The 25,433-nt window shown below is 40.3% G+C and overlaps 1 protein-coding gene across 1 annotated transcript; it reads right to left on the bottom strand.

Annotated features, from left to right (window-relative positions):
- Nucleotides 1-15,324: 15,324 nt before the first annotated feature.
- Nucleotides 15,325-15,912, bottom strand: LOC131829146 (small ubiquitin-related modifier 2). The gene has a single exon (XM_059170596.1). It carries the CDS (start codon nt 15,790-15,792, stop codon nt 15,505-15,507), a length of 288 nt encoding a protein of 95 aa, XP_059026579.1. The 5' UTR covers nt 15,793-15,912; the 3' UTR covers nt 15,325-15,504.
- Nucleotides 15,913-25,433: the final 9,521 nt, after the last annotated feature.

The raw sequence follows: 25,433 nt of genomic DNA, 5'->3' as shown, positions 1-25,433 counted from the left end.
CATCCCCACTGGGAAAGCACAGCATTCGCTGGGAAATCAGTGTCGGTTCTTTGGGATGCTGATGCCGCTTGCCTGAACATAGTCTCCGAAGCACGGTGGGAGAAACCCGTATGCAGCGAAATCCTCTTAGCCCGGGCATCCCATCTGCCTGAGAGACAAGCGTTGTTGCTCCTGTGGAATGAGCCTTAAGGGAAGGGACACGTCTGTCACTGCGCTCCCCAGGAGCATTTCTGGGGTAGGCACACCACGCCGCTCCGGGAGAATAGAAGGAGCCGTTGGCTTTACTGTCGGGAAACGGTCGTGAAGCAGGAGAGCCTGCCATGGCCGGCACAGCGGGCGGGTGGCAAGCCAAGTGTCACCGTCTCCCTGTGCAGAGAGAATGAAGCCTGGCTGCTAAGGAGACACTAGCGGACGACTAAAGTATTAATTCCTCTTTCATATTTTTTTCTCTCTCACTTTTTACGGACAATTTTTCAGTATTCTTGGTTGAGTTTCTTTTCTTTTAGCATTTTGTATATAGCCACCCACTACCTTCTGGCTTCCAAAGTTCTTGATGCGAAATATGCTTGTAATTTTATTGAGGATTCCTTGTATATGAAGGTTCATTTCTATCTTGCTTCTTTCAAGATTCTCTTATTGCCTTTTGAAAGTTCGATTACAATGTTTCTTGGTGTGATCTCATACTTAGAGTTCATTGACTTTCTTGGAAATTTATATTTATGTCTTTCATCAAATTTGGAGTTTTCAAACTGAAAGCTAGAGTTTCTTATTGGTTTCTTTTTAGATTTTCTATCTTTTTATTGGTGTTTCCATTTTGTTCACATCTCATTTCATTTACTGTATCTATTGCCTTTAGTTCTCTGAACATATTTAAGACAATTGTTTTAAAGATTTGTCTAGTGTATCGACCTTTTTTAAGGACAATTCTGTTATTTTTTTCCTTTGAGTGACCCATACTTTCCAATTTCTTTGTATGCCTTATGTGTTTTTGTTGTTGTTGTTGTTTGTGCAACACTGATCATTTGGATCTAATAGTGTGGTAATGCTGGAAATCAGATCCTCCTCCTTGCCTAGGGTTTGCTTAATTTAGTTGTTTAGTTGCTGATTTTAGTTGCTTTGTGGTGAAGATCAGCCTGAGGTGTAAATGTAAGGTCTTCTCAGATCTTTTTTGAGCCTTTTCATAGAAATGTGCAACCGTGTTCTAATTTTTCCCATAGATGCTGTTGTTTATGTCCTAGTATTTAATGTCTGCCCCCTCAAAGGGAAAAGGCAAAAAAGGAATGGGGGGTGTAGGGGCCTGGTTAGCCAGAGGGAGCCATTTTGTTGTAAACTTGGATTGACCCTGCCCCTCCCAGAGGAACTTACTTGCAGGGCCCAGATACAAGGGTGGGCCAGGCCGGGTGGAGATATCCAATCAGTAGTCCACACATATATTTACTATGGTAAATTGAAATTCAATTGGCCACCCATATTGCCACCCTAGCATGACTGTGCAGTTTTCCCTGTGTACTGCAATCTCATTGGCCACCTGTGTATATGCCAGGCTCAACCACCACTATAAAAGTTATTCTGTGAGGCTGGGGTAGGGTCGTCATCGTTGGGGTCATCGTTGTCGGGGTCGTCGTCGTCATTGTCGCATCATTGTAAGAGATGGCCCTGACTGGTCAGTTTGATTCTCGATACTTGGTGCGAAATAAAGCTTTGCTTGACCTTTGCTTTGTATCAGTCTCGTTCCTTTGATCGCAGACCTTAACATTGGTGCTCATCTGGGATCAAACGATGAGAACTGAGCCAGCATCAGAATTTCTGGGAAAAGCCTCCAGAGGTAAGATCTAGGGATCCTGTCTGTCTGTCTGTCTGGTTGTGGAGCTCCAGGGTATAGCCCACCAGGGAGAAGCTGGACGCAGCCATGCTCCCCAGGGCTGGAGTGTATGGGGGGATGTCCCATCCCTCTGCTGGTAGATCCATGGGGGGTTCGAGCCCCCTGGGCAGTCGGGGGTTTGAGTCCCCCTAGGCAGTTACCAGGGGCTCGAGTCCCCCTGGGTGGCCAGGGGGTTCAAGTGCCCCTGAGTGGCTAGGTGGTTCGAGTCCCCCTAGGTGGTCACTGGGGACCGAGAAAAATTCCCACTGGTGGCAGGTTCTGGGTAAGGACTGCTGGGTCTGCGGTTGTCTTTGTATTGTCTTTTTGTTGTCTGTTGTGTTGTTTGTTGTGATTGAAGGAATGGGGCAGAGAGTAAGAGGACTCTGACTTTTGTCTCTCCATTCCTTATAATAGATGTGGGGCTTCTCCCTCATTTCGTGTGTTAAGAGCTATACCTGGAGCCAACTGGGGTTAGTCTAACTCGGGACAGAGACTTTAAGGAATATTCCCAAGCAGCTGCCGAAACTCCCTTTGTTTTGGAGAATCCCTTGCCTTCTCTGGCCCGATGTGACTGCCTAGCCCCTCCCCCTTGCAGGCGGGAAAGCATGGCTTCTGAAGTGGAGTGGTCCCATGTGGAACGTGAAATCTGTTAGCAAAGAGATAACTGAACTGATGGTTAATTGTCCATCTCAGGGTTTTAATGGGTAATTGTTAAAGTAGCTTTCAGAGTCTTTGGTAACCTGAAGCTTTGAAGTTTTGCTTGGATGACAAATGGGATGAAAGGCTATGGCGCTGGTTGCTGGAACTGGGTTTATGCTTTTGAAATCTGTTGGTAAACATAGTTTGTGCTTAACTGCTGTTGCAACAGTTCACAATTGGTTAATATTTAGTCTTCACTAGGGATTGAGATGTTTCTAAGAAAATGTAAATGGTTTTCTCTTTGCCCACCCAGAACTGTAAATGCTGTAACTACTTCAGAGGTTTTATACATTTCCTAAAGTTTTGATGTTTTGATAAGGGTCATCACTTGATATTTAACCATATCTATTCTGAGTTGTTGTCATTTGTAATTGTTTTAATTCTCTTGTAAGATGGATTCTGCCTTAAAGGAAATTCATATGGGAGACTTTCAGAACAAATACAGGTCTTTGATATGTTAAAATCCTGGAACTGAAATGGGTGAGAATTTCCAGAAGTAAAAGCTGCACCTGGACTAAACCAGAATTAGTATGGTGACCCAAGGTAAGAATGAGTCTCCAGGAGCTTTCCTAGAAAGGCTTATTGAAGCCTATAAAATGCATAGCCCGATCGACCCTGAGGCACCCGAAAATCAGGGGGCAGTGAATCTTGCTTTTGCCATTCAGTCAGCCCCAGATATAAGGAGGAAACTTCAGAAAATTGAAGGATTTGAAGGGAAGAATCTGACTGAGTTAGTGGGAATAGCAGAAAAGGTATTTTACCAACAGGAATGCACAGGAGGATAAAAAACAGACCAAAAAAACTGGTTAAGGTTTTGGCATTGCATGAGGCAGGTAGGGGGTGATAAATGGAAGGAAAAGCCTAAGCACAGAGAAGGCAGACAGGAAGACTTAGATTCAGATCAGTGCACTTACTGTAAGGAAAAAGGACATTGGGCCAGGGAGTGCCCCAAAAGGAAGATGGCAATGTTGGCCACCAGAGTAAAAATTAAAGTGGAGGGGAGGGGTGCCTGGGTGGTTCAGTGGATTGGGGCCTCTGTCTTCAGCTCAGGTCATGATTCCAGGGTTCTGGGATTGAGCCCCACATTGGGCTCTCTGATCGGCAGGGAGCCTGCTTCCCCCGCTCTCTCTCTGCCTGCCTCTCTGCCTACTTGTGTTCTCTGTCAAGTAAATAGATAAAATCTTAAAAAAAAAAAGTGGAGGGGAAATCAATTGATTTTTTGGTGGACGCTGGAGCCCAATTTTCATCCTGCATATCTTTAGCAAGGGAGTTTCAGCCCCTCTTTGCTTTTGAGTGGCCCAACCCACAGGAAGGATTCCAAGGCCAGCTCACCTGGACAAGACTTCCCCAAGGGTTCAAGATTTCATCCACTCTCTTCGATGAGGCCCTACACGAGGATTTGAGTGAGTACAGAACCTCCATCCTGGGAGTCACCCATGTTACAGTATGTTGATGACTTGCTAATAGCCTCTGAGGACTATGAATCATGTTTGCAGGGGACAAGAACTCTCCTACAGACTCTTCAGGAAAAAGGGTATCGCTTGTCAGCAAAGAAACCACAGCTCTGTCAGAGCCAGATCTAGGCTTTGATTTCCACAAGGGAGTGCGTTCACAGTCCGAGTCCAGGAATTGGTGATCACCCGATACTCCCACCCCACCATGTCCTAACAAGTGAGGGAGTTTCTTGGGATAGTGGGCTACTGTAGGCTGTGGATACAGTGGTTTGTGGAGATTGCCTGACCTCTCTACGAACTGGCAAAAGGGGGGCTTCACTATGATAGAGTGGATAGCTGAGGCAGAAGGAGAATTTTGGGAATTATCAACAGCGTTACTGAGTGCCCCAGCCTTGGCCATCCCAGAAGCCCTTCCACTTGTATGTGGATGAAAAACCAGGGGTGGCCAAAGGAGTTTTGACTCAGACTCTGGGGCCTTGGCAAAGGCCAGTAGCCTATCTTAGCAAGAAACTAGATCCAGTAGCAGCTGGGTTCCCCCCTTGCCTCCGCATAATTGCTGCCACAGCCCTCCTGGTCAAGGATGCAAGTAAATTGACTTTGGGTCAAAATCTCTCATCTTGACCACCACCCATGCTATCGAGGGCCTTCTCCAGACTCCACCAGACTGATGGATGATGAACGCCTGAGTGACGGGGTATCAGGCCCTCCTCCTCAGTAAACCAAGAGTGACCTTTTCATTCTGGTTAGAGGCTTTTTCCACCAAACTTGAGACGGCAGGAGTGGTAACCAAAAAGCTACTAGAAGAAATAATCCTAGGTTTGAGCTGCCTCTTGCGATCGGGTCAGACAATGACCCTGCATTTGTGAGTTCAGTCTCACAGGCATTGGCCAAGGCCGTGGGCACTAATTGGAAACTACATTGTGCCTACTGGCCCCAGAGTTCCGGGCAAGTAGAGAGAATGAAATTCATGCTCTCTTAAAGAGACCTTGACAAAGCTAATTCTGGAGACTGGTGGTGCATGAGTGGACCTCCTTCCTTTTGCTCTCCTCAGCGCACGGTGTACACCCTACTTAAACAAGGTGACCCAATTTGAAATAATGTTTGGGAGACCCCCCCACCCTGCTCTGCCCTCAGCTTGTACAAGAGGTTGCCCTAGCAAAAATGACTGATCAGCCTGTACTCCAGTCACTGCAGGCATTACAGTCTGTCTTAAAAAGAGCCCACACAGGGATCCGAACTGCCCACACTGAGACGGAGACAGAGGTGGAACCACATCCTTACCAACCCGGGGACTTGGTTTGGATATGTCACCATCAAGTGGGAAATTTGGAGCCTCGCTGGAAGGGACCATTTACTGTCATCCTGACCACCCCCATGGCAATAAAAGTAGAAGGTATCAGGGCCTGGATTCACACAGGTCATATCAAATGAGCCGAGGATGAGGACACCCCCCAGAGATGGAAGCTACAGCCAATGGACCCCACTGACTCTGGATTAAAGCTAAGACTCAAAAGACTGAGTTCATTGTTGTTCTTATTGTTACCTGTTTGTGTAAGAGCTTCTGAGTCACCTCATAAGACAAAAAAGTATAGGTGGGAAATTAGACAAATGGAATTAAGAAAAATGAAAAAGTTATACAAAGCAGAGAATGGCTAATGCATCAGCCAACTGTGCACTAATGTTACTTTTTGGCCCCTGCATTATAAACGCCGTAATGTCATTTGTACAAAAGAAAATTAGAGCGATAAAAATGTTAGTCTTACATGCTCAATATAACCCCTTACAACAGGAGAACATAGAACTGTCTGAAAAGTAAAGGATTTGACTAATTTCCAAAGGAAAGGGGGGAATGTAGGGGCCTGGTTAGCCAGAGGGAGCCATTTCATTGTAAACTTGGATTGACCCTGCCCCTCCCAGAGGAACTTACTTGCAGGGCCCAGATACAAGGGCAGGCCAGGCCAGGAGATAGCTAATCAGTAGGGCACACATATATTTACTATGGTACATTGAAATTCAATTGGCCACCCATATTGCCGACCTAGCATGACTGTGCAGTTTTCCCTGTGTACTGCAATCTCATTGGCCACCTATGTATAAGCCAGGCTCAACCACCTCTTTAAAAGTTATTCTGTGGGGCTGGGGTAGGGTCGTTGTTGTTGGGGTCGTCATCGTCATTGGGGTCATCGTCGTCATTGGGGTTGTCATCGTCATCGCGTCTTTGTAAGAGACGGCTCTGACCAGTCAGTTTGATTCTCAATGCTTGGTGCGAAATAAAGCTTTGCTTGACCTTCATTTGTATCAGTCTCGCTCCTTTGATTACAAACCCTAATGGGGGAGGAAGGCATTGGCCCTATAATTCCCCTGAAAGTCAATTCAGTTGAGGTGGACAGGGCTTGCAACAACAAAGGGAACTGCAACAGTAATGGCTACCCACTTCTTAGACTAGACTTACTTGATTTTAATTAGCAATCAGTGATCAGGGTATGGATATTTTGTAGAAAGACTCCTGGTTTCTGCAAGCTGCATGTAAGCTGCTACAGAAACACATGCCTAGCTGCCTGCCACGTGGGCTGGAGATAGGGGATGGGGAGCTTCTACTATGCTAAGAGCTGAAATTAGAGCAATTTACCAAATCCTCCTCTTCCCCTGTATGTTACAAGCTTTCATCAGACTCAGGAATTCCAAAAATAGTTGCCTCAGACTGATTTTGCCAGTGCACTTATTGTCCGAGAAACTGATTTCTGATTTTTCAGACTCTACAGTCTTCCAAGAATCAGGACTCTGGCCTAAGGTTGACTGTTTTTTTCCCTCAGCAAAGAATTCTTATCCTTTTTCCTATGACCTAATAAGCCTGCTTAACTAAATGAGGCTTTTGTCCAGCATGGGAAGAGAAGGCAAGCTTTTTAATCGGCTTTAAATATTTATCCCTAGCCCATACCTGTCTCCTGAACTCCATACTCTTCTCTCCAGCTCTCCACTTAATATCACTTCTTGGTGTCAATTATATAACATGTGTGACATATAACACATAACATAGCATATAACACAAATATGTGTCAATAATATAACATGTCCTAATCTGTGCCCTGAATTTTTCTCCTAAATTTATCCTTCCCATATTATCACCACATCAATGGCAACTTCAGCCTTCCAGTCATTCAGTTCAAAAACTTTGATGTTATCCTTGACTAACCTTTCCTTTTTTTTCTACATCCATGTGTGAGGAAATTCTGTTGCCTGGATCTTCCTAGCATATTTAGAATCTGATTACCTTTCTCTCGCTTGAGTCACTGAGATCTCTTCTCTGGCCTTCCTGCAGTTTATCGCCATGCGAGACAAGAATGACCTTGAAAAGGGCGCCTTGGTGGCTCAATGGGTTAAGCCTCTGCTTTCAGATCAGGTCATGATCTCAGGGTCCTGGGATCAAGGCCCGAATTGGGCTCTCTGCTCAGTAGGGAACCTGCATCCCCCCATCCTCACCCCTCAGCTGCTGCTCTGCCTACTTTCTTTCAAATAAATAAATAAATTTTTAAAGAATGACCTTGAAAAAATGAAAGATCATGTCTCTTCTTTGCTCAAACCCTCCAGTGGTTTCCCATTTAATTCAGAATAGAAGCCAAAACACTTAAGAGGCCCTACAAGGCCCTACACGATCTGCTTCTCTATTGCGTCTGCAGCCTCATCTACTGACTATGACCCTCCCCTTGGGTTACTCTGGTTCAGTCACTCTGGACTTCATGCTCTTCCTTGAACATGAAATGCAGGCTTCTGCCATGAGGCCTTTGCACTGGCTGATCCCTCTCTGGAATGCATGGCTGATTCCCACTCTTTCTGATCTTTGCTTAAATTCCACTTCAGTGACAACTAGTCTGACCACTCTATTCAAAATTATCACCTGCCCTGCTCCTGATTTTCTTGGTTTGCTGTATTTCTTCCCATAGCACTTACACCTTCTAGTGTCTTCTATTATTTATTATGCCTATCTCTATCTCTTCTATCTACCTTAATACTTCCTCTTGTGTCATGATATGCCCTTTCTTAAAAAAAAAATAACTGCACAAAAAGGATGCCATATTTTCACCAGCAAAGCCTAGGTTATAAGCTAACCTCAGGGATCTGAATGCAAGATCACTTCAAGTAAACTATTAGGGAAGAGGTGGTTTCCCAAAATAGAATGTTGAACTCCGTTACTGGAAAGAGAGAAGCTGGCTAAGCAAAACCCACAGATACTCACTGCTGAGTCATAGTAGCATACCCAGAGGAACTTTGAAAAAGCCTGTGAGAGGTGTCACATGTGTCCTTGAATATAGAGTGTAAGGATGGAACCACTCACACTCTAACTTTCTGGAAATGATGTGTTGCAAATGTGTTAGCTTACTTAATCCTTGTGAAGTCTGATTTTATGTTCAGTTTCTAATCCTTTTTTTAAGAACTTCCCATTGTACAAAGTAGTAACTGTCTTTGGCCTGAAGGACTCTGTGGTAGGTTGTGGGGACAAGTAATAGACTGTCTTCATCCACAAGTAACAGAAAAACCCCACTCAAAAATCATTAAACAAATAAGGGGCTATGGTAAAGCTCCAGTGCCATTTCTCTATCATTCTCTGCACATTTCCCCCCATTTATGAGTAACAGATTTTATATAGATTTTTATTAAAACAACAGGATACACTAAGTGTAAAATTCTAGGATCAGAGCTCCAAGGATACAAGAAAAAACAAAAATGGAAAGAAGATTTGGTGAAGAAATCTCTGATGAGTCCTTGTGCTGTGACTTCCCCTTCTTTCCATTTGAGAAATGCTGCAGCAGGCCTATTTCCCTCATATCACACTTATGGGCTACCAGAGTCAGGCTGCAGAACCAGAGTACCAGAGTCAGTACAGCTAGGGGACTCTCTGGACAGTTATCTATCTCCCACCAGGGAGAGACAGGTCTCAGACAGCTGGGGTAGACAATCTAGCCATGTGCTGCTGTGCTGGAGTTGGTCAGCATGCACGAAGGGTCAGTAGTTCATAGGACACATTTGTGTTTTCCCATGGGTCAGCTGTGGGTCATGCAGGAGAGACAGTTCTCTTGGGTCCAGTCCAATAAAGCTTCCTGAAGGGACAAATGGGTCCCCTCAGCAAGAAGCTGGAGGTGAATGTCAGATTTGACTCTCCCAATAAAAAATTTCCTCTAGACTTAACCCCACCTTTGATAACTTCATTTTAGAGCTGATTGAAACACATTAACTCCAAGCTCCAGCTCTCTCCCTTCAAAGTCATCTGAATGCAATTTTAAGGCTCTGTAGCCCATTGGTTAAAACTGGTGCCATGGTTCCATCTAACTGCAGGATAGACTGGAGAATAAAGGGGACCAAAAGCAATGGCTAGTAGGTCATACTTACTCTGACATCTAAGGCTATAATGTAGTCCAGCATTCTACAAATATTGACTGGGCATATACTATGAGCACTGGTGTAAGGCACTGGGAAAATATGTTAAAGAAATAGTTCTGGATGACAGAGCTTTGAGAGTGTTGTAGTTTTGGAAGCATGTCAGGCAAAGTCTGGAGAGTGCAGTATCCAGTGTATACTGGCCTGATTATGAACCTTCTGAGATACCACCTGAGGAGGGGGGCACTGCATAAGGACCTGCATATGTGGGTAGGCATGATCATCTTGAAAAACATGGGGAATAAATAAAAATGTGACTTTATTTATAGAAGGAAGCAGAAAAAATTTGGAGTTATAAAAAACATATCTGTATGTTCTAAAAATGTTGAATGTGAGGAACACACAGCTGGGAAGGGATTACCACATTGTCCACTGTAACAGTAAAACCCTTGTGTCTTTCAAAGAGTTACATAGGGATCCCCTTTAAGATTTGGAGGGATTCCTCCTTTCCTGGGAATATTTCTTATGAAGACTGCCCCATTTTATGCTGTTTAAATTGCCTACCCAGAAAAAATGGCTTCACTCCCTGTCTCATCATTCACCTCTCTACCCCTTTAGTTTCTTCCACAACTGACAGTGGGCTTTCTGTAGTGACTCCTTGTATTAGCCTATATTTTCTTTACTCTCTGCAAAACGGATTGACGAATGCTAAATACTCATAGCCCCAGTATGACATGCCCACTTTTGTACCCACCACCTGGGTAATGCTTGCCAAGTAGCGAGAGAACTGTTATGGGTCTCAACCCCTAAAAAGGGGGTGTATGTTATGTCCCCTAAAAAAGATCTGTTAAAAGTCCTAACTCCCAGCAGCTCAGAATGTGACCTAATTTGGAGATAGAGTCTTTAAAGGTATTCAAGTTAAAACAAGGTCATTAGGGTAGGCTCTAATCCAATATTTCTGGTGTTCTTATGAAAAGGAGAAATTTGGACACAGAAATAGACATACACAGGAAGAAAACAGCCATGTGGAGACAAAGAATTGGAGTAATGCATCTATAAGCCAAGGAACATCAACAATTTCCAGAAAACTATCTGAAACTAGGAAGGGACAAGGAAAAATATACCCTTTACAGGTTTCGTAGAAAACATGGCCCACTTATACCTGATTTCAGACTTCTAGCCACCAGAGCAGTGAGATAATAACTTTTTGTGGTTCTACGTCACCTAGTTTGTGGAAGTTTGTTATGTCAGCCATACAAAGCTAATACAGTCCATGTATGCCAATGCCAGTAGTAGTTATTATAATTATGTCCTTTAAGTAAATATATAAATATAACAAAGAATTAATATAAAAAGAAGCTACTGTTTCTAAGATTTAAGTTGAATGCCTTAGAAAAACTTGATAGAAGTGAACATATGTGAGGGGCACCTGGATTGCTCAGTTGGTAGAACACATAACTCTTGATCTCAGGGTCATGAGTTCAAGCCCCATGTTGGGTGTGGAGCCTTACTTAATTTAAAGAAGAAGAACAAGAACAAGATCAAGAACAAGAACAAGAAGAAGGGGAGGGAGGAGGAGGAGAAGGAGAAGAAGAAGGAGGAGGAGAAGAAGAAGAAGGTCTATGTGAGGCTTGGCACTCTTATTGCTTTGCAAGTATCTTAAAGTCCTCCTTTAAAGAAATAAAAACTAGAAATCTTTCACGATTTTTGGTGTCATTTATGCAATAAAGATGATATGAAATGCTATACACTAACAAATGTCTTGAATCTACAGAAAAGATTGGCAAACAAATGCACATTTATGTTTTTTAAGTTAAAGTATCTGAAATATGTGTGTATCATTTTAAAGTAATTCTCCATCTCGGCTCTTTGGGTTAATGAATCATTTATATGCAGAATACATGAGTAAGAGGGCTTCTACTGTATTGTGGGTGGTTTAAACTAGATATGAACTTGAACTTGGTTCAATGAGTCATGCATCTTGTGCAAGCTACAAAATATTTCTAAGTTTTAGTTACCTCATTTAAAATGAAAATAATAGTATAATGAGATGCATTGTAGTGAAAATAAATGATAGTTGTGATTTTGTGAAATTAAATGATACAACTTATTTAAAGTGTCTAAAAGTATTAGATATTTTTCTTTTGAAAGTGAGGAAAACCCAAACTACTATGGCTTAAACAAAAAATAGTATATAGGAGGAGGAGTTAAGATGGCGGAGGAGCAGGGCACCCCTAAATGTGTCTCATCCCTGGAATACAACTAGTTAGTTATCAAATCATCTTGAACAGTGGAGAAATCAATCGGAGATCTGAAAAAGACAAATGCTGTAAAGTCTACCAGTAGAAAAACAAATACCATTTGGAAGGTAAGAGGTACAGAGACTTGAATCCAGTGTGATATAGCTGAAGTTATGGTGGAGAGGAGGGAGCTTGCTTAAGGAGAGTGCCACGAAGTATTAGAAGCAGCAGAGTGAAAAACTGGAACTTTTGGAAGCCTGCCTCAGTGGGGGATGTGCCTGGCTTAAAGGTGCTCAGATGGTGAAGCAGGGTGGAATCTGGGGTGGGACAGCATGGTTGGAGGATCTTTGGGGTTCCAAGAACAGGTGGTGCCTGAGTGGGGCAGAATTCCCAGTCATAGGCGCAAGGAAGCTCTGAGAACAGCAAGTCTGGCTGCCAGCTTTCTTCTCTGTGAAGGCATAAACTGAACCGCTGCACGGTCATGTGACTGCTTTCCTAGGAGGGGACAGCAAAAGGCATAAGTATGACAAGATCCCCGTCCTTCCCCAAGGGGAACAGCATGGGTCCCTGACATGAGAGTACCTAAGATTTAGAATTTTGAAACTCACTGGAGCATCTGAAAAAAAAAAAAAACAAAAACAAAACAAACGCTTGGTCACAGGCTCGGTAAATAGAGTTCTGGTGGAAACCAGGGAAATAAGAATGATTGCTTTTTTCTGAGGGTTCACTGAGGAGTGGGGGGAGTGTGTTTTCAGCTCTAGGGGTGAGGGGGGAAGGCGTGAGGGTGGGGGATGGGGGTGGAGCAGCCATATTTATCCCGCCCATCAGAGCTGAAGCCTTTGGGAAAAAAACAGCATCACCAAAGCGGGTCTGGAGCCACTTATATAGAACCCTGCCTCCCTGTACACTTCGTCAAGTTCACGGGGGAATCAGCAGCAACAGGCCACTCCCCCAGAAGACCAGCACATACAGCCCACTCTGGCAAAGACTACTGATCATAAAGGGGTACAAAGTTTCAGCTCTTGGGGAGAACAGTATATAGCAATCCTTATATTTTTAATCTTCAGTGTTTCGTGGTTTATTTTTAGTTATTTTATTTTAAAATTCTTTTTGAAATTTTATTTTTGTATATACTTAATATAATTTTTAATTTTTGTTTCCTTTCATTATATTTTATTTTACTTATATATGTGCTATTCTTTCCTTTTTACTTTGGGATCTAGTTTCTTTTTAACAAGCAAACCAAAACACACCCAGGATCTAGTTTTTTGTTTTAGTTTTGTTTTTGTGGGGTTTTTTGTTTGTTTGTTTTGTTTTATGTGTTTTTTTTTTCTGTTATTTTGTTATTGTAGTTATTTGACTTTCTTTCTTCTTTTCTTTTATGGACAAAAATGATGAGATGGAGAAATTCACACCAAAAGAAAGGAGGTAGTACTCACCACCAAGGATTTCATCAATACAGATATTGTTAGGGTCCATAATCAAAGGAGTGAGACTGATACAAAGCAAAGGTCAAGCAAAGCTTTATTTTGTGCCAAGCATTGAGAATCATACGGACCAGTCAGGTCCATCTCTTGCAAAGAGGCGACCCCTCCCCGCCTCACATACTAACTTTTATAGAGGTAGTTTAGCTGGGTTATACACAGGTGGCCAATGAGATTGCAATACGCAGAGAACACTGCACAGTCATGCTAAGTCTGCCACACACAGAAAAAAACTGCTAGGTAACACACGGGTGGCCAATTGAATTTCAATTTACCCTAGTAGATATATGTGTGCCCCAATGATTGGATATCTTCACCTGGCCTGACCTGCCCTTGTATCTAGGCTTTGCAAGTAAGTTCCTCTGGGAGGGGTGGAGTCAATCTAAGTTTACTGCATAGGGTCAATCTAAGTTCACTACATAAACACAAAATGACTCCCTCTGGCCAACCAGGCCCTTACAATATAAGTAAGTGTCTGAACTAGAATATGAAAGAGTGATTTTAAAGAGAGTCACTGGGCTTAAAAAAGCATAGGAGAAACTAGAAAATCCTTTAGTGAAGAAATGAACTAAACTCTAGTCAGGCCAAAATTTAAAATGCTATTACGAAGATGCAGTCCCAAGTGGAGACTATAAAAACACGATGAATGAAGCAAATCATAGATGAAGAAGATAAAATGATAGAGAAGAAGGAAGCTGAAAAGAAGAGAGAAAGAAATGTATTGGATCACAAAGGGAAACATACAGAATTCGGTGATTCCATAAAGAGAAATAATATGTGGATAAAAGGGGTCACAGAAGATGAGGAATAGGAGAAAGGATCAGAAGATTTATTTGAACAAAATGTAGTTGAGAATTTCCCAGGCATTCAATCCAGGAGGCACAGAGAAACTCCCTCAAAATCAATTTTAAAAGGGAGGGGCAACAACTCAACATAAAATAATGAAGATTGTAAATAGCAAAGTTAAAGAGAAATTCCTGAAAGTGGCTCAGGACAAGAGGTCCTTAAGCTACAAGGTAAGAAACATAAGGCTGGCAGCAACCTGCCCATAGAGACCTGGCATGCAAGAACGGTACAATATATTCTTTATGCTAAATGGGAACAATATGCAGCCTTGAATACTTTATCCAGACAGACTGTCATTTAGAATAGAAGGAGAGAGAGTTTCCAGGACAAACAAAAACTAAAGGATTTTGTGAACACTAAACCAACCCTGCAATAAATATTAAAGGCGATCTTTTAATCAAAGAGAGAGCCCAGAAGTAACAAAGACCAGAAAGGAAAAGAGACAATCTACAGGAACAGTGACTTTACAGGTAATACAATGACACTAATGTCAGATCTTTCAATAGTTATTATAAATGTGAAGGGCCCCAATGCTCTAATCAAAAGACATAGTGTATGGGGTGTCTGGGTGGCTCAGTGGGTTGAGCCTCTGTCTTCAGCTCGAGTTGTGATCTCAGGGTCCTGGGATCGAGCCTAGCATCAGGCTCTCTGCTCAGCAGAAAGCCTTCTTCCCCGCCTTTCTCTGCCTGTCTCTATCTACTTGTGATCTCTCTCTCTCTCTCTCTGTGTCAAATAAATAAATAAAATCTTCTTTAAAAAATTTTTAAAAAGACATAGATTATCAGAATGGATTAAAAAACAAGACTCATTGATATGCTGTTTACAAGAGACTTGTTTTAGATCCAAAGACACCCTCAGATTGAAAGGGGGTGAGAAATGATTTATCATGACAAGGGACATTGAAAGAATCTTGGAGTAGCCATTCTTTTTTTTTTTTTTTTTTTTTTTTTTCATTTTAAACAAGAAGTTTATTTAAACAACAAGACGCTTGACTTGAAGGGAAAACTATCTAGGATTCATTTCTTTTAGAGTAATTTATCCCTACTTAAAGACAGATTGCCCTACATGTAACAGCTACGTACAAAAAAGTTATAAAATTGTCCTTGGTTTTACAATGATAAATGAAAAACATTAAAATTCTCCAATCGAACAAGGTATGCAAGGATTTTTATGTTGTTCTTTTTTTTTTGTTAAACAGTGAGAGCAAAATAACTTACTGGAATATAAAGATAAGAGCCGACTGAGCATGCCACTAATGGAGAGGGGGGGATTTTCACAGAAGCAGTATTTTCCCCCATCCCATCTCCATTTGATGTCGATCAAAACATACCATTGGCCATTTAGTTAAAAAAAAAAATGCAATATGCTTGTGCACATACACAGTTACTTTATGTACAATAAAGGAATGGGGAAGGGGAAATGAAAGAATAGAGAAAACTATACTGTAGTAGTCGGGATGTGGCGGAACCAAATTGCGGCTTTCTAATTGAGAATGTCTTCTTGGTCTGAAGGAACAGAGTTCTGGAGTAAAGTAGCAGGTTCCCTTTTTAGTAGACACCTCCTGTCTGCTGCTGGAACACATCAATTGTATCTTCATCCTCCATTTCCAACTGTGCAGGTGTGTCTGTTTCATTGATTGGCTGACCATCAAATCGGAATCTGATCTGCCTCATTGACAAACCCTGTCGTTCACAATAGGCTTTCATTAGTTTACTAAGTGGTGTATGCCTCTTAATCTTAAACTGCACCACAGAACCATCCTGCCCCGCCACCTTCAAATTAATATGATCGTTGTTCTCAGTCTTGACTCCTTCCTTGGGCTTTTCGTCGGCCATGGCGAGCGCCGGAGTCTCCTCAGCTGCCGCTTCACAAAAGAGGTACCAGGTCCGCACCGAACGAGCACACAAGCAGCACCAGGAGCGGCAGAAGAAGGAGGCGGCAGCGGTGGAGGAGGGAGAGCATGGAGTAGCCATTCTTACTTCAGACAAACTAGATTTTTAAAACAAAGACAGTAATAAGAAATGAAGAAAGACATTATATCATAATAAAGGGGCCTAACCAACAAGAAAATCTAACAGTTGTATTTATGTCCCTAACTTGGGAGCAAATATATAAATCAATTAATAACAAAATCAAAGAAACATATTGACAATAATAGAATAATAGTAGGAAATTTTAACACTCAGTAAAAACAATGGATAGATAATCTAAGCAGAAGATCAATAAGGAAACAAGAGCTTTGATGCCACTTGGGCCAGATGGACCTCACAGACCAGAGCATTCCATCCTAAAGCTGCAGAATACACATTCTTTTCAAGTGCACATGGAATATTCTCCAGAAGAGATCACATACTGAGTCACAAATCAGGTCTCAACCAGTACAAAAAGACTGAGATTATACCATGCCTATCATCAGATCACAATGGTTTAAATTTGAAGTTAACTACAAGAAAAAATTGGGAATGATCACAAATACATGGAGGTTGAAGAACATCCTACTGAAGAATGACTGGGTCAACCAGGAAATTAAAGAATAATTTAAAAAACACATGGAACAAAGTGAAGATGAAAACACAACAGTTCAAAACATCTAGGATGTAGTGATGGTTGTCCTAAGAGGAAAATACCTAGCAATACAGGCCTTTCTCAATAAACAAGAAAAGTCTCAAATAAACAAACTTACACTTAAAGGAGCAGGAAAATGAATAGCAAAGAAAGCCTAAATCAAGCAGGAGAAGAGAAAGAGTAAAGATTAGAGCAGAAAACAATGATATAGAAATTAAAAAGAAAAAATCAGTAGAACAGATCAACGAAACTAGGAACTAGTTCTTTGAAAGAATTGGTAAGATTGACAAACCCCAACCAGAGTTATCAAAAAGAAGAAAAGATCTAAACAAATAAAATCATGAATGAAAGAGGAGGGATCACAACGAACACTGCAGAGATATAAATAATTATAAGAGAATATTACGAGCAATTATATGCCAACAAAGGAGGTATTCTGGAAGAAATAGATGCATTCCTAGAAACATATAAACTACCAAAATGGAAACAGGAAGCAATAGAAAACCTGAATAGATGCATAACCAGCAAAGAAATTGAATCAATAATCAAAAATTTCCCAAAAAACAAGAGTCCAGGGTGAGATGGCCTCCCAGTAGAATTCTAAACTCATTCTACAAGGCCAACATTATCTTGAGGACCCAAACCAGACAAAGACCCCAGCAAAAAGGAGAATTACAGACCAACATTGCTGATGAACATGGATACAAAAGTTTTGCCAAGATTCTAGTACTAGATACAACAGTACATTAAAAGAATTATTTACCATGACCAAGTGGGGTTTATTCCTGGTCTACAAGGGTGTTTCAACATCTGCAAATTAGTCATTGTGATACACTACATTAATACAAGAAAGGACAGGAACCATATGATCCTCTCAATAGTTGAAGAAAGAGCACTTGACAAAATACAACATCGACCTTGTAGGGAGAGGGGGGATATATCTCAATATCATAAAAGCCATATATAAAAGACCGACGGCAAATATCCTCAACAGGGAAAAGCAGAGCTTTTCCCCCAAGGTCAGGGATATGATGGGGATGTCAATTCTCACCAATGTTGGTCAGCATAAAACTGGAAGTCCTAGCCTCAACAATTAGACCACAAAAAGAAATTAAAGGTATCCAAATTGGCAAAAAAGTCAATCTCTCACTCTTCACAAACAAGATACTTTACATGGAAAACCTAAAAAGACACTACCCAAAATTGCTAGAACTCATACAGGAATTCAGCAAATTTGCAGGATATAAAATCAATGCACAGAATTCAGTTGCATTTCTGTATACTCACAATGAGGCAGAAGAAAGAAATCAAGCCATCAATTCCATTAACAGTTGCACCAAAACCCAGAAAATACCTAGGAATAAATCTAATCAAAGAGGTAAAGGATCTGTGCTCTAAAAATTATAGAACACTTATGCAAGAAACTGAGGAAAAGACACACAAAAAAAGAAAAACATTCCATGCTTAAGAATTTGAAGAACAAATATTGTTAAAACATCTATGCTACCCAAAGCAAGCTACACAATCAATGTAATCCTTATCAGAATACCCCTTCGATATTTTCCACAGAGCTGGAACAAATAATCCTAAAATTTGTATGGAAAAAGAAAAGATGCCGAATAGCCAAAGGAATGTTGAAAAAGAAAAATCAAAGCTGATGGCATCACAATTCTGGACCTCAAGCTGTATTACAAAGCTGTATCATCAATATAGTATGGTACTAGCATAAAAACAGACACATAGATCGATGGAACAGAATAGAGAAGCTGGAAATTAACCCTCGATTCTATGGTCAACTAATCTTCATCAAAGAAGGAAAAAATATCTGGTGAAGGGGTGCATGTGTGGCTCAGGCAGTTAAGCCTCCAACTTTTAGTTTCAGCTCATGTCACAATCCCGGGGTCATGAGATCGAGCCCTATGTTGGGCTCCATGCTCAGTGTGGACTCTGCTTCAGATTTTCTCTTTCTCTGAAATAAATAAATAAAATCTTTTAAAAAAGGAAATCCATTGGAAAAAAGACAGTCTCTTCAACAAATGGTGTTGGTACTATTGGACAGCCACATGCAGAAAAATGAAACTGGACCACTTTCCTACACCACACAAAAAATAAATCCAAAATGATTGAAAGACATAAATGTGTGACAGGAAGCCATCAGAATCTGAAAGGAGAACTTAGTCAGCAATATCTTTAACCTCAGTTGTAGTGATTTCTTACTAGACACATCTCCAAAGACAAGGGAAACAAAAGAAAAAAATGAACTATTGAGACTTCATCAAGATAAAATCTTCTACACAGCAGAGGAAACAGTCAACAAAACTAAAAGTTGACTGTAAAGAACTTATCAAACTCAATATAAAAATAAATAAATAATCCAGTTACAAAGAGACATACAAATGGCTAATAGACAAATGAAAAAAATGCTCACCATCACTCCACATCAGGAAAATACAAATCTAAAGCACAGTGAGGTACCACCTCACATCCAGTCAGAATGGCTGTGTTTAACAACTGAGGAAACAACAGATGTTGGCGAGGATGCAGAGAAAGGGGAATCGTCTTACATTGTTGGTAGAAATGCAAACTAGTGCAGCCACTCTGGAAACAGTATGGAGGTTCCTCAAAAAGTTAAAAATAGAGCTCTCTTATAATCCAGCAATTGTGCTACTAGGTATTTATCCAAAGGACACAAAAATACTAATTCAAAGGGGGCATATATACACCCCCAATGTTTATAGAAGCACTATTCACATTAGCCAAATTATGGAAAGAGCCCTAATATCCATTGATTGATGAATGGATTAAGAAGATGTGGTATGCATATGCGTGTGTGTGTGTGTGTAATAAAATATTACTAAGCCATCAAAAAGAATGAAATCTTGCCATTTGCAATGATGCTGTTGGGATTAGACTGTATTAGGCTAAGTGAAATAAATCCGAGAAAGATAAATATCATATGATTTCACTCTTCTGCAAAATTTAAGAAACAAAACAGATGGGGGTACTTGGATGGCTCAGTTGGTTAAGCATCTGACTCATGATTTCAGCTCAGGTCATGATCTTAGGGTCGTGAGATCAAGCCTATCATCAGTCTCCAACCTGAGCATGGAATCCGCTTAATATTCTCTCTCTCCTCACATACTGCATCACAAATCAGGTCTCAACCAATACCAAAAAGACTGAGATTATTCCCTATGTATTTTCAAACCATGATGCTTTGAAACTGGAACTCAATCACAAGAGGAAATTTGGAAGGAACTCAAACCCTTGGAGGTTAAAGAGCATCCTACTAATGAACAAATGGGTCAACTAGGAAACTAAAGAAGAATTAAAATAATTCATTGAAACTAATGGGAATGAAAACAAATCAGTTCAAACCTCTGGGATACAGCAAAGACGGTCCTAAGAGGGAAGGACATAGCAATCCAAGCCTCCCTCAAAAAGTTAGAAAAATTCCAATTACACAAGCTAAACATACATCTAAAGAACCGGGAGAAAGAACTGCAAATAAAGCTTAAACCCAGCAAAGAAGAGAAATAATAAAGATTAGAACAGAAATCAGTGAAATGGAAACTGGAACAGCTGAAAATATCAACAAACCTAGAAGCCGGTTCTTTGAAAGAACTGATAAGATCAATAAATCTTGACACTTTACTGAATTCCTGTATAAGTTCTAGCAGTTTTGGAGTGGAGTCTTTTGGGTTTTCCACATATAGTATCATATCATCTGCGAAGAGTGATAATTTAACTTCTTCTTTGCCGATTTGGATGCCTTTAATTTCCTTTTGTTGTCTGATTGCTGAAGCTAGGACCTCTACTACTATGTTGAATAGCAGTGGTGATAATGGACATCCCTGCCATGTCCCTGACCTTAGTGGAAAAGCTTTCAGTTTTTCTCCATTGAGAATGATATTTGCGGTGGGTTTTTCATAGATGGCTTTGATGATATTGAGGTATGTGCCCTCTATCCCTACACTTTGAAGAGTTTTGATCAGGAAGGGATGCTGTACTTTGTCAAATGCTTTTTCAGCATCTATTGAGAGTATCATATGGTTCTTGTTCTTACTTTTATTGATGTGTTGTATCACATTGACTGATTTGCGGATGTTGAACCAACCTTGCAGCCCTGGAATAAATCCCACTTGGTTGTGGTGAATAATCTTTTTAATGTACTGTTGAATCCTATTGGCTAGTATTTTGTTGAGTATTTTCGCATCTGTGTTCATCAAGGATATTGGTCTATAGCTCTCTTTTTTGGTGGGATCCTTGTCTGGTTTTGGGATCAAGGTGATGCTGGCCTCATAAAATGAGTTTGGAAGTTTTCCTTCCATTTCTATTTTTTGGAACAGTTTTAGGAGAATAGGAATTAGTTCTTCTTTAAATGTTTGGTAGAATTCCCCCGGGAAGCCGTCTGTCCCTGGGATTTTGTTTGTTTGGAGATTTTTAATGACTGTTTCAATCTCCTTACTGGTTATGGGTCTGTTCAGGCTTTCTATTTCTTCCTGGTTCAGTTGTGGTAGTTTATATGTTTCTAGGAATGCATCCATTTCTTCCAGATTGTCAAATTTATTGGCGTAGAGTTGCTCATAGTATGTTCTTATAATAGTTTGTATTTCTTTGGTGTTAGTTGTGATCTCTCCTCTTTCATTCATGATTTTATTTATTTGGGTCCTTTCTCTTTTCTTTTTGATAAGTCGGGCCAGGGGTTTATCAATTTTATTAATTCTTTCAAAGAACCAGCTCTTACTTTCGTTGATTTGTTCTATTGTTTTTTGGTTTCTATTTCATTGATTTCTGCTCTGATCTTTATGATTTCTCTTCTCCTGCTGGGCTTAGGGTTTCTTTCTTGTTCTTTCTCCAGCTCCTTTAGTTGTAGGGTTAGATTGTGTACCTGAGACCTTTCTTGTTTCTTGAGAAAGGCTTGTACCGCTATATATTTTCCTCTCAGGACTGCCTTTGTTGTGTCCCACAGATTTTGAACCGTTGTATTTTCATTATCATTTGTTTCCATGATTTTTTTCAATTCTTCTTTAATTTCCCGGTTGACCCATTCATTCTTTAGAAGGATGCTGTTTAGTCTCCATGTATTTTGGTTCTTTTCAAACTTCCTTTTGTGGTTGAGTTCTAGCTTTAGAGCATTGTGGTCTGAAAATATGCAGGGAATGATCCCAATCTTTTGATACCAGTTGAGTCCTGATTTAGGACCGAGGATGTGATCTATTCTGGAGAATGTTCCATGTGCACTAGAGAAGAATGTGTATTCTGTTGCTTTGGGATGAAATGTTCTGAATATATCTGTGATGTCCATCTGGTCCAGTGTGTCATTTAAGGCCTTTATTTCCTTGCTGATCTTTTGCTTGGATGATCTGTCCATTTCAGTGAGGGGAGTGTTAAAGTCCCCTACTATTATTGTATTATTGTTGATGTGTTTCTTTGATTTTGTTATTAATTGGTTTATATAGTTGGCTGCTCCCACGTTGGGGGCATAGATATTTAAAATTGTTAAATCTTCTTGTTGGACACACCCTTTGAGTATGATATAGTGTCCTTCCTCATCTCTTATTATAGTCTTTGGCTTAAAATCTAATTGATCTGATATAAGGATTGCCACTCCTGCTTTCTTCTGATGTCCATTAGCATGGTAAATTCTTTTCCACCCTCTCACTTTAAATCTGGAGGTGTCTTCGGGCTTAAAATGAGTTTCTTGGAGGCAACATATAGATGGGTTTTGTTTTTTTATCCATTCTGATACCCTGTGTCTTTTGACAGGGGCATTTAGCCCATTAACATTCAGGGTAACTATTGAGAGATATGAATTTAGTGCCATTGTATTGCCTGAAAGGTGACTGTTACTGTATATGGTCTCTGTTCCTTTCTGATCTACCACTTGTAGGCTCTCTCTTTGCTTAGAGGACCCCTTTCAAGATTTCCTGTAGAGCTGGTTTGGTGTTTGCAAATTCTTTCAGTTGTTGTTTGTCCTGGAAGCTTTTAATCTCTCCTTCTATTTTCAATGATAGCCTAGCTGGATATAGTATTCTGGGCTGCATGTTTTTCTCATTTAGTGCTCTGAAAATATCATGCCAGCTCTTTCTGGCCTGCCAGGTCTCTGTGGACAAGTCAGCTGCCAATCTAATATTTTTACCATTGTATGTTACAGACTTCTTTTCCCGGGCTGCTTTCAGGATTTTCTCTTTGTCACTGAGACTTATAAATTTTACTATTAGGTGACGGGGTGTGGGCCTATTCTTATTGATTTTGAGGGGCATTCTCTGAACCTCCTGAATTTTGATGCTCGTTCCCTTTGCCATATTGGGGAAATTCTCCCCAATAATTCTCTCTAGTATACCTTCTGCTCCCCTCTCTCTTTCTTCTTCTTCTGGAATCCCAATTATTCTAATGTTGTTTCGTCTTATGGTGTCACTTATCTCTTGAATTCTCCCCTCGTGGTCCAGTAGCTGTTTGTCCCTCTTTTGCTCAGCTTCTTTATTCTCTGTCATTTGGTCTTCTATATCACTAATTCTTTCTTCTGCCTCATTTATCCTAGCAGTGAGAGCCTCCATTTTTGATTGCACCTCATTAATAGCTTTTTTGATTTCAACTTGGTTAGATTTTAGTTCTTTTATTTCTCCAGAAAGGGCTTTTATATTTCTCAAGAGGGTTTCTCTAATATCTTCCATGCCTTTTTCGAGCCCGGCTAGAACCTTGAGAATTGTCATTCTGAACTCTAGATCTGACATATTACCAATGTCTGTATTGATTAGGTCCCTAGCCTTCGGTACTGCCTCTTGTTCTTTTTTTTGTGTTGAATTTTTCTGTCTTGTCATTTTGTCCAGATAAGAGTATATGAAGGGGCCAGTAAAATACTAAAAGGGTGGCAACAACCTCAGGAAAATATGCTTTAACCAAATTAGAAGAGATCCAAAATCATGAGGGGGGAGAAAGGGGATAAAAAGAGGTTCAAAAAGGAAGAAAGAAAAAAAAAAGAAAAAAGAAAAAATAAAGAAAAGAATTTTAAAAAAAAGAAAACACATAAGAAAAATATAAAAAAGAAAAAATATATATAAATCTCTTGCCAGACTTATTCAAAAGAAAAGAGAAAGGACCCAAATTAAATAAAATCATGAATGAAAGGGGAGAGATCACAACAAACACCAAAGAAATACAGACAATTTTAAGAACATATTATGAGCAACTGTATGCCAACAAATTAGGCAATCTGGAAGAAATGGGTGCATTTCTGGAAACTTATAAACTACCAAGACTGAAACAGGAAGAGGTAGAACATCTGAATAGACCCATAACCTGCAAGGAAATTCAAGCAGTAATCAAAAACCTCCCAAAAAACAAGAGTCCAGGGCCACCTGGCTTCCCAGGGGGAATTCTATCTAACATTAAAGAAGAAATAACACCTATTCTACTTAAGCTGTTTCAAAAAATAGAAATGGAAGGAAAACTTTCAACTTCATTCTATGAGGTCAGCATTACCTTGATCCCAAGACCAAAGACCCCATCAAAAAAATTACAGACCTATATCCCTGATGAACATGGGTGCCAAAATACTCACCAAGATAGTAACCAATAGGATCCAAGAGTACATTAAAAAGATTATTCACCACGACAAGGCGGAATTTATTCCTGGGATGCAAGGATGGTTCAACCTTCACAAATCAATCAACATAATAGGTCACATTAATAAAACAAAGGATAGGAAACATATGATCCTCTCAATTGATGTAGAAAAAGCTTTGACAAAATATAGCATCGTTCTTGATTAAAAGTTTTCAAAGCATTGGATTGGAGGGAACGTATCTCAATATCATAAAAGCCATCTATGAAAAGCCAACAGAGAATATCATTCTCAATGGGAAAAAACTGAGAGCTTTCCCCCTAAGGTCAGGAACATGACAGGGATGCCCACTCTCACCACTATTGCTCAAATAGTGCCAGAAATCCTAGCCTCAGCAATCAGATAACAAAAATAAAAGGCATTCAAATTGGCAAAGAAGAGTTCAAACTCTCCCTCTTCACAGATGGCATGATACTTTATGTGGAAAATCCAAAAGTCTCCACCCCAAAATTGCTATACCTCATACAGGAATTCGGCAATGTGGCAGGATATAAAATAGATGCACAGAAATCAGTTGCCTTTCTCTACACTAACAATGTGTCTGAAGAAAGAGAAATTAAGTAATTGATCCCATTTACAATTGCACCAAAGCCCATAAGACACCTTGGAATAATCCCAACCCAAAGAGGTAAAGGATCTGTATTTTAGAAATTAAAAAATACTTATGAAAGAAATTGAGGAAGACACAAAGAGATGGAAAAACATTCCATGCTCATGGATTAGAAGAATAAACATTGTTAAAATGTCTGTGCTGCCAGAGAAATCTACACATTCAATGAAAACCCTACCAAAATATTACCAACATAGTTCATAGAACTGAAACAAACAATCCTAAAATTCGTAGGGAACCGGGAAAGACTCCCGAAATCGCCAGGGGAATGTTGAAAAAGAAAACCAAAGCCGGGAAGATCACAATGCCTGACTTCAAGCTATATTACAATGTTGTGATCATCATGATAGCCTGGTACTGGCACAAAAACAAACACAGAGATCAATGGAAGAGAATAGAGAGCACAGAAATGGACCCTCAACTCTATGGTCAACTAATTGTTGACAAATCAGGAAAGAATATACAATGGAAAAAAGACAGTTTCTTTACCAAATGGTGCTGGGAAAATTGGACAGCCACATGCAGTATGAAACTGGATCATTCTCTGGGAAAAGATATTTGCAAATGACATTACAGATAATGGATTTGGATTTGGTAACCAAGATCTATAAAGAACTTATCAAACTCCACACCCAACAAACAGAGAATCCAGTCAAGAAATGGGAAGAAGACAT

This window comes from Mustela lutreola, chromosome 4 (genome assembly GCF_030435805.1).
Source record: "Mustela lutreola isolate mMusLut2 chromosome 4, mMusLut2.pri, whole genome shotgun sequence".
Lineage (NCBI taxonomy): Eukaryota > Metazoa > Chordata > Mammalia > Carnivora > Mustelidae > Mustela > Mustela lutreola.
The sequence above is the reverse complement of the archived record's forward strand: the minus strand, read 5'-3'. Positions and strand labels throughout refer to the sequence as shown.